General features: G+C 54.2%; 2 protein-coding genes across 13 annotated transcripts in view; both read left to right on the plus strand.

The window, feature by feature from the left end:
* Positions 1-5,551, plus strand: part of Fxyd7 (FXYD domain containing ion transport regulator 7) — a 9,535-nt gene extending 3,984 nt beyond the window's left edge. Inside the window, exons 2-7 of one of the 5 annotated variants that reach the window (XR_003713947.1) lie at positions 326-355; positions 2,594-2,668; positions 2,875-2,917; positions 3,016-3,056; positions 4,851-4,940; positions 5,036-5,249. Coding sequence is in view for 4 of the 5 variants with exons in the window: in XM_028787570.1 (XP_028643403.1) it covers positions 326-355; positions 2,594-2,668; positions 2,875-2,917; positions 3,016-3,032; positions 5,036-5,535 (665 nt within the window). In the remaining variant the exon portion in view is untranslated. Of the gene's footprint in view, positions 1-325; positions 356-2,593; positions 2,669-2,874; positions 2,918-3,015; positions 3,057-4,850 lie in introns of all 5 variants that reach the window. The other 4 variants (XM_028787570.1, XM_028787571.1, XM_028787572.1 and 1 more) reach the window with 4 other exon arrangements.
* Positions 5,552-5,577: 26 nt separating this feature from the next.
* The window catches only part of Fxyd5 (FXYD domain containing ion transport regulator 5), a 10,078-nt gene continuing 6,235 nt past the window's right edge, over positions 5,578-9,420 (plus strand). For 2 of the 8 annotated variants that reach the window (XM_028787580.1, XM_028787582.1), the window contains exons 1-4: positions 5,578-5,650; positions 6,290-6,350; positions 7,533-7,607; positions 8,656-8,709. In XM_028787580.1, the coding sequence (XP_028643413.1) occupies positions 6,290-6,350; positions 7,533-7,607; positions 8,656-8,709 (190 nt within the window). In that variant the 5' untranslated portion in view covers positions 5,578-5,650. Of the gene's footprint in view, positions 5,694-5,995; positions 6,129-6,289; positions 6,351-7,532; positions 7,608-8,655; positions 8,710-9,420 lie in introns of those variants that run through there. The other 6 variants (XM_028787579.1, XM_028787574.1, XM_028787576.1 and 3 more) reach the window with 6 other exon arrangements.

Below are 9,420 nucleotides of genomic sequence, written 5' to 3' on the forward strand. Positions count from 1 at the left end.
GTGTGTGTGGTGTGTGTGTGCACACGTGTTTCACAGAATGACTCCAAGGCACATACCAGCTCTCCTAGGGGTCTAGGAGCAGGACTGCTCTGCACAGCTGGGTGGGGTGTGCACCACACAAGGGCAGGGTGCTGACTGACGGAGTAATGGTCTGATGAGCATCCTATGAGCTCTGCCAAGAGGCGGTATCATCCAGCAGCAAGGGATCTCCTGTGCCAAGTCCTATAAAGAAGCACTTGGTCCATCTTGCTCCTCAAAGATGTTCAGAAAGCCAGCACTGAAACATGTTTCTCCCTCTTCTCTTCCCCTGTTTTCTTTCCCACAGGTCCTGAGGAAACAGATCCTTTTTTCTATGGTGAGTGTTGAGTCTCATGCCTGGGAGAACCTAGGGCTGGAATGGAGGGGTAGTTTCTACTAAGTCTACAGACCACAGGCCACCAGCCACGTAGCTGTAGCTATGGCTCACTGAAGAGGAACCTGTGGAAGTCAAAGGCAGACTGAGGAGTGGGGTTGGTCTCCCACCTTCTGCAGCCCCTGATAGAGCCTGTTTTTTTCTTGGGTTCAGGGTAGAGATTAATGGGTTTGCAAGAACCAACCAAAGACTTCTTCTTTGGAGACTAGCAAGAGACCTGGGAAGGGCAAATGCATTCACTATATCAGCACTAGATGGACTATGACAGTCAGACTAGGCTGCTGCCCGCCTCAATAACAAATAGCATTCAACATGTCCATGGATTGTGGTGAGGACTAGGTACTCGTGCACTGGAAATAGCCAGACAGCAACGTGCAAAGAGTTGGTTATAAAAGGACTCTGGGGTTCAAATCTTGATTTAGCCATTCCCTAGCTGTGTGGACTAGGGCAAGCAACTTTGCCTCTCTGCAGCTTCCTGCAAATAAGATGTAGTAACGTTTCCCACCACTGAGGACTATGGGAAGAGTTACAGTAATGGTATCTTTCTGTCATTCCCAAGACACTGAAGCTCTGGGTCTGACGGATCTGAGTTCTAGCTTGAATCCTCTTCTTTCTGTCTCTTGACCCCGTCCATCTTTGCTTATGCATAAGGGCTATCTCATAGCCCAAGGTCCTTACTACCTCAGCACCTTTGGGCTTAACTGTTCTTTCTGCCAGGAACATGGCCGCCCGCCCCCCCACCCCCGCCCCCAGCTCTCTGTACAGTGAGCTAAGACTCCTTTGCTTTCTGGCCTTAGATCAGATATTGATTGCTCACCAGACGGCTGTCCCTGAGTCCTCCAGCAGGGAGCAGCCGCACCGCACCCTGCCATGACTTGGGGATTTGTGTGTGTGAGAGCAGTTTTTGTTAGCAATTTTTGTTTGTTGATGAACACTTGATCACAACCTTGGAGCCAGCTGCTGAAGAAGCAGATGCAGGGTGCACACACCAGGTACCCCAAGTCTCCTCCCTGCAAATACATGTGGTGTCTGTCTGTGCTGGGTATCAGGTCCTGCGCCAGACTCTGGAGACACCATGGGGAGGTTTCTAGACCAGACCTTTTGCCCCGGCAGTCTCACATCACACATATATTGGAGATAAGAACCATTATTCCCAGCATTCAGGAGCCTGAGGCAGGGGCATTGTGAATTTGAGGTCAGTTCGCACTGTGCAGTGAGAACTGGTCTCAAAGCAATATATTCTTATGAAGGAAACTTAATGGGTTAGAGAGAGCTGTGAGAGTGAGACTTTTAGCTGAGATATTTCAGTTAAGCCCACAGGCTGGTAAGGGAGTCACGTGTCTGGAACCTTTGGGTAGAGAAAGTGGCTGGTGCAAAGGTCCTGAGGCAGGATGGTTGGCACAGTCTAGGAATAGGGAGGCTTATACGGCTAAGCAGAGGACTCTGGGAAGAGAGGGGCTCCCGAAGCCTGAGTAGGGTCAGGATTAGGTCATCCACTGAAGGACTATCATCTATTACACCAGTGCTGGTTAGACTGAGTTAGTCAGGCTAGGCTGCTGCCTGCCTCTATAACAAATAGCAATCAATGTCTCCATTGACTTCAGCGCTATTGTGTACTGAAAGAATCAGCAGCAACTTGGGGAGAGTCCTAAGATGACTCTGAGATTTGAATCCTGATTTCCCTTGGTTTCTGCTTGGAATACTGTGGGGGTACTAGAGAGGCCTCTGGGGCGCCTGCTCTGACTTCAAGTAATAGGGTTCTTGTGGCTGTTGGGAGGGAGATGGAGGCGGGGCACCAAGACCAACGAGAGGTCCACTGGGATAGTCCAGGCCTTGATCATGGAGGGCAGGACCAAGATGAGGCTCTGGGAAGAGGCACGTGATCGAGCTTAGTGTCTAGGAGAGAATCCAGAAGGGCAGCGCGAGGAAGGTGAGTGGGGGTGGGGGTGGGGCAGCGCGAGGAAGGTGAGTGGAAGTGGGGGTGGGGCAGCGCGAGGAAGGTGAGCGGGGGTGGGGGTGGGGAAAGAGGTGCAGAGGTTCTGGCCCAGGAGGGATTTGGATTTTTATTCCATGATGGCGTTGGGGGCTCAGGGGACAGCTTTCGTGTTCTGCTGGACCACTGGCCCGAGGCTCAGGCTTGGCTGGGGTTGCCCTGTCCTGAGGTCCCCCTGTCTCCCTTAGACTACGCCACCGTGCAGACTGTGGGGATGACCCTGGCCACTATCATGTTCGTACTGGGTATCATCATCATCCTCAGTAAGTGTCCTCCCCACGTGCGGGGTGGGGTCCCCACCTTAGAGGGTCTCCTGCCAACCCCACCCTAACCCCACTTGCAAAGATCCCGATCTTTGAGGGATTCCTGCTGGTCCCACCCCATCCTTACCCTTAAAGGTCCTCCGCCTGCCCTGCTCGGTCCCTTCCTGTCCCACCCGCATCGCTCTCTTCTGTCTCTCTCCTAACAGGCAAGAAGGTGAAGTGCAGGAAGGCGGACTCCAGGTCTGAGAGGTGGGGCAGCCCCGGGGTCCTGGGATGGAGACCTCTAACATAGGACTCAGGGAGCCTACCCTAAACCCTGTTAATCTTCCTCCTCTCTCCCTCTACAGCCCAACATGCAAATCCTGTAAGTCAGAACTGCCCTCCTCAGGTGAGCATAGTTCTGGGGGACACTTAGAGGTAGCAGGGTCCTTAGAGGGCTACCTGGGGGGGGGGGGGGACTGGGAGTTGGGGGGTTGGATTCTAGGTCCTTCAGAGGCTGGGGCCACAGAGGGAGGGTTCTAGCAGCATCTCAAGAAGGTCTCAACGAATGAAATGCAAGCCTCAGAAAGCTCGGTGGGGTGGGCTGGGGAAGTCTGAGAAGTTGGAAGAGGCTAGCACCTGGGAAGCCTACACAGGCTTCGTGCTCCTCCACCTTCCGGTGAACCAGCACGGAAGGGCCAGGGCAGGGGAGAGAAGGGAGAGAGAGGGAAGAGGGCAGGCTGCTGGATAAAGGCAACCAGAAGAAGCATGGGATACAGATTTAAAGATGAGGGTGAGATGGGCAAGGAACAGTGGGACATACCTCTAATCCCATCACTGGAGGGTTGGAGTGAGGTGGGGCCGGCAAGGAGGGTGGAGCTCTGTGAATCCTAGGCCAGTCAGGGCTACATAGTGAGACCCTGTTCAAAAAAAAAAAAAAAAAAAAAAGAGGGGGAGGCTGCTGGGGATAATTAATGCCTGAGGCCCCAGGGCCAGTCCTCAGAGATGCCGAAGCTGGGCACAGTGCCTTCCATAATCTCAGCACACTGGAGGTGGGAACAGGAAAATCAGAAGTTCAGAAGTTTGAGGTCAGTCCTAGCTATAGAGGGCGTTGGAGAGCAGCCTGGGCTACACACGAGACTGTGTCTCAAAAGCAAGAACAAGATAAAAGATTCTGGCTGGAAAGAGGGGAGGGGGAGGAGGAAGCTGGTGTAGAAGAGAGGAGAGAAGGGAGAGTCAGCACATGGGGAGAAGACGATAAGATGGAGGCTCAGGGGGTGGGGAGGATGAAAGTTTGTGAGGGGCGTCCATGGGAGACTTTTTTAAATTTTAGAATTGTTTTTTTTCTAAGGACTTTTGGGGAGTAAAACCTCTTTCCCTTTTACAGTGTCTTACTGTAGTCCTGGCTGTGCAATAACTCACTCTGTAGCCCAGGCCAACCTTACACTCACAGTCATCCTCCTGCCTCAGCCTCCCAAGTGTTGGGGTTACAAGTGTGAGCCATTGGGGTGACTTCCCATTAAAATCTTAGGACAGCCAGGTGGGGGCTGTGCACACCTTTAATCCTCATAGGAGGCAGAAGAAGGTGAATTTCTGAGTTCGAGGCCAGCCTGGTCTACAGAGTGAGTTCCAGGACAGCCAGGGCTACACAGAGAGACCCTGTCTCAGGGGGAAAATTTTTTTATGACAACGGGTAGTGGTTAAAGAATTAAGTTTAAATGAGGGAAGCATCGTGAGAAAACTATATCATGTTTCATAGATTCTTAATGAGATTTAAGAACATCAGGGTTATCTCTTTGTGGTACTGGAGCAGGGTGGGTGCAAGTGTTTGGTCCAGCCTTAGCTGGACAGGAGATCAAAGGTAGCCAGTCCTGGAAGGGAAGTGGAGGCCTGGAGGACGCCTGCTCGATGCCTAGGTTGTCCGGAGCATATATAGAAAAGGAGCCTAAGGTGGGGTCTCTTCCAAGGAGACTTTAAGCCTCCCCAAACACTCAAGTCGGCCTTGGGTGTCCACCAAAACTGGATTCTCTTTTTCCATTGCTAGAGATGTGGCAGACAGCAGCAATGAAGATTTCCCTGCAGTGACCAGATATCAGGGATGGGGAAGACATGAGGCTTCCCCAGGCTAGCCAGATGCACCCATCCTTGGACTCTGATTCTTTCCCTCCTTAGGTCAGTAACGTGGGTTCTCTTCTGTTCCCAGCCCCTGGAGGTGGCGGTGTGTAGGATCCTCTGCAGATTTCCACTGCTGTCCCTGGCCAGAACGCAGGAGCCCAAGGACCCAGAGAAGGCGGTGGGGACCCAGCCTGGCGCCAGGGAGCGTGCCCCCAATAAGCCGCCACACCCATCCCAAGGCCAGAGCCAATGCACCCCGCTCTCCCTCCCCAGGCCTTGGCAACGACGATCCCCAAAGAGTCTATTTGTACCCCAGATCCAGAGACTCAGGCCTCCAGCTCCTGGGATCCAGGAGTCCGTCCCCAGCCCCCTGGGATCCTCGTGTCCCTCCCTCCTGCATCTCCTGGTCTCCTTCTCCAGGACCTTCCCGGCTTACCCTCAGGGTCCACATCTTGAGCTTAATAAATGTGCATTCGGTTTTCCCCCCGTTCTGTCTGTGTGTTGTCGTCTGTGGGCACCAGAGGACTGGGTGGGAGCTGAGGTGGCTGTCCTGTCCCCTCCTCCCCCTCCTTCTCCCCAAGGGCCTCCTCCTCTCTCCACATCCTTCCTTCCACACCTCCCCCAAGGGGTCTTCCCTTCTCTGCACCCTTGTCCCCATCTGCGTCCCTCAGAGCCTCGAGTGGAGGCCACCGCCCTCCGTGCCCCCCCCCCCCCCCCTTCCCCCTCCCCCGCTCCCACCCCTGCCTGTGGGGCCTGGAAACGAGAGGAAATGACTGAGTCGCTCTGGTCCCCGCCTGCCTGCGTCCGCGCCCCTGGCCACACCCTCCGCCCTGAGGCAGCTCCCACGCGGTACTCTGACACTTCAGTCTGGAGACCTTGGGCTCGGACGTAAGTCCCTCCTTTGCTCTATTGCTCAGGGCCACACATGCAGGTAGGAAGCAGTTTAGGAGGAGGAGAAGGGGATCTCGACGCCTCTCTGCTTCGCGTTTCCTCTGTTTCCTCTGTGGGCATCCCTTCTGCCTCAGTCTCCCCAGAGCTCCTCCATTGCGGGCAGACAGGTCCCTCTACGATCTTCCCAGCGCGGATGCTGGGCGCGGTTCCTGCAGGGCAGCCGGACACCAGCTCACTTTTTCCTTTGAGAGCAGCCCCGCGTTAGTCACCCTTCCTGTTCCCCCTCCTGGCCCGGCTGCTCTGGGCTCCAGCCCTCGAGGGAGCAGACGCCACAGGCCACTGGCTTCCTCTACTCAGGAACCACCGGTCAGGAGGATCAGCTCCAGCTTCTGGAGCAGGGAGCGGCTTCTTTGCCTCAGGGATGTTGGAAAGCCAGGCTCGTCTTACACTTCTGGTTTTCTTTAGGGATCTGCTCGTACGTAGAAGAAGGGGATGGTGGCCTGGGACTAAAAAAGCATCTCTCCCCAAAGGCAGATACCAGAGTGGGAGTGAGGCCAGAGGCCTGCCCCAAGGAGGCTGCGAGGGGACGAGGTGCCAAGGGGCTATGCCTTACCTTTGTCTCCACTTGTCCCACAGATGTCACCGTCCAGTCGCCTGTGTCTCCTCACTATTGTCGCCCTCATTCTGCCCAGCAGAGGTAAGACACCACCTCCTACCCTGGCTCCAGCCCCAGGGGGCAGCTAGGCGGGTGATTGCAAAACTCAAATGCAGTGTTCCATCTTCTCACTCTCCTCCCCCCACCCCCGCCGAGTGAGCGGGTACCAGGAAGTGGGGTTGGCGAGGCAGGCTCTGGGTTGCACCCTCTTTGGACACTTTAGACCTCGGGTGGATGTTTCCAGAGGGTCTGGCTGGAGCCTGTCCTGCTGAGCATCCTCCCTCTCACCTCTGAGAAGAACTCGCTGAGTTTGACTTGGCTGGGAGATTGGTGTCAGTTTTCTACTCGGCCGCCAGGAAACCCCAGGCTCCCGGCAAAGCAGAACTGATGGGTTTTCTGAGAATATAGTGAGGCAAAGGGATCCAAGCTAGGGCTTAGAGACCCTCCTCACCTGGGCCTAGAAAGTACTTGTAAAAGTGTCCAGGTGGGTGGGGGGTTAGTTCCGTTCTGTGCCTAGTCGTGCGCATTGTGTGGATGGAGAACTGTTGTTCAGTGAGCACACATGGGGGGACACAGGAAGAGGAAGGAGCTCCTGCCTGCATACACGGTGATGAGCCCAGTGAATCTGACAGACAGCGGAAGACTGGGTTGGGGTGAAATCAATAAGAAGAGGTGGGACCAGGTAAAAATTGTGGTTTTCTCTAGAGTGAGGCGCAGCCGCCCCAGCTCTGAGCCCGCAGGGGCTCTCCTGGCATGGATGTTTACTGGTGACTTCAGGCTTGCAGAGGCTGCTGGGCATCCCCGTGAGAGGAGACAGGTCTAGCCCATGAAACATGAGGAGCAAGCCCCTTCCCTCCTTAGCTGTCTGTCTACAGGGCAGGAAGCCATGCTCAGTGGTTAGCCTCTGCTTTTCAGATGAGGCAAAGGAGACGGGGGAAAGGGGTGTCAGTGGCTCGGGTCACAGAGAGAGGAGGAAGTGGTTGGGAGCTGAATGTGCTCCATGGCCCTGGCTGACTCCAAGCACCTGCACTCTCAATGAGGCTATCCTGCGAGGGTGTGCAAAGGTCCTGCGGCAGTAGGAAGGCTTAACTCGCTCTCAGGACTGTGGAGTGACCCAGTTAAAGCTGATTCCCCTGGGACTTCGGAGGGCCAGCCATGGTGGGACAGAAGACAGGAGCACGGGGTGAGAGGCTCCTTCCTGACCCTCAGCCTTTATCTCCCCAGGGCAGACACCAAAAAATCCCACTTCCACTTTTACAAAGGACCAGACTTCTGTGACTCCTTCTGACTATGTCCCAGGTAAGAAAAGCGATCAGTGAAATTCTCACCATGGACAACACCACCATCATGCTTAGACCGAAGAGGAATATTTACATTTGTGTAACTGAAAAAAAAAAAATCAGGGCTAGAGGTTCAGTAAAGGCTTGATCTAGGTGCTTAAAAACTACTCTGAGGAACTCAGCACGAACTCTTGCTTCCGGTTGCTCTGTGTGAAGTTCATCCCCAGTCAGCTTCTCGTTGAGGAGAATCTAAAGCTCCACCTTTCTCTATGATCAGTTGCCCCATTTGACGTCAGGGGAGGAGGAGTCTCCCACCAGGACCCACCCACTGAGTGCTGGGATGGCAGGCAGTAGTCCTCTGTGGTCAGACAGGTGTGGGAAACTGAGTCAAACACCTTTTTCCCCGGAAAGACATCTGAGTCCTGCTAATGGGTGTGGAGGCAGGGGAGGTCTGGGCACCCTGCTTGAGAGCTTATCAAAAAGTCTGAATTCCTCTCATGGCCTCAAAATGGAGTAGAGAGCAGAGGGAGAAAAGGCTTGCCTCAGTACCATGTGGCCCCTAGTTCAGTCCCCAGAACTATTATAAAAGGCCCATCATTGCCAGGCAGTGGTGGCCCACGCCTTTAATCCCAGCACTTGGGAAGCAGAGACAGGCAAATTTCTGAGTTCGAGAGTTCGAGGCTAGCCTGGTCTACAGAGTGAGTTCCAGGACAGCCAGGACTACACAGAGAAACCCTGTCTAGAAAAAAAAAAAAAAAAGGCCCAGCATAATTTTGGTGGTTGTAACCCCCCCCCCAAGGCGGGGAGACAAGGCAGGTAGACCCCCAGGGCTTGTCAGCTTCGATTCCTTGGTGAGTCCCAGGCCAATGAGAGAGCCAGTCTCAAAGAAGGGAAGGCCGGCAGCTCTTCAGGAAAGACACTGGAGAGTGAGCGCCTCTGCCCACCTTGCACACGGGCAGGCATTTAGGAGAAAAGGAGAGTTGCTATGGAAACCCTCCAGCCTTCACCTGCAGAAATTCTCCGCTGTTCCCTTCTCACTTCTCTCGCTGACCCTGTTTTTACCCCAGTTCCAGATCAAACCAGCCCAGGAGTTCAGACCTCCCTTCCCAGGGAATCTGATGGTGAGTGGAGGAGGGAGGGGGCAGAGCCCACACTTGCATCCTCACCTGTGTTTTTCCTTACTCACTCCAGCACACCCTGGCTCTCCACCCTTGCCGGTCACACTCCATTACTTATTTTGTCCAGACATTACGGCTCTGTAGCCCAGGGTAGCCTTGAACTCAGAGCACTCCTCCTGCCTCAGCCTCTGGAGTGTTGGCATTACAGGATGTGCTGCCTGTGTCTATCGAGCACCCAATCCCATTGACTTAAAAACAAAATATCTTTTTAATCGACCTATTTTTAAAAGTTGAGTAATGGATGTTTATAGACACTTCCTGCTCGACCTGGCTTCTGTTCAGGTCTGTATCTCTTTAGATTTTTTTTTTCAAATAACAATTATACTTTTTCTTGGAGTATAATGTAATTTAGAGTATTTCTTATAATTTCTTCAGTTAGTGATTAGTGATGCTGAAGGCATGGCTCAGTGGTAGAGCCCCTGCCTAGAATCCCCCAGTGAGGGGCTGGGGGCGTGGCTCAGTGGTAGAGCCTTGCCTAGAATCCCCCAGTGAGGGGCTGGGGGCGTGGCTCAGTGGTAGAGCCCTGCCTAGAATCCCCCAGTGAGGGGCTGGGGGCGTGGCTCAGTGGTAGAGCCCCTGCCTAGAATCCCCCAGTGAGGGGCTGGGGGTGTGGCTCAGTGGTAGAGCCCCTGCCTAGAATCCCCCAGTGAGGGG

Source organism: Grammomys surdaster, unplaced genomic scaffold, assembly GCF_004785775.1.
Source record: "Grammomys surdaster isolate TR1022 unplaced genomic scaffold, NIH_TR_1.0 125671, whole genome shotgun sequence".
In the NCBI taxonomy this organism is placed as follows: domain Eukaryota; kingdom Metazoa; phylum Chordata; class Mammalia; order Rodentia; family Muridae; genus Grammomys; species Grammomys surdaster.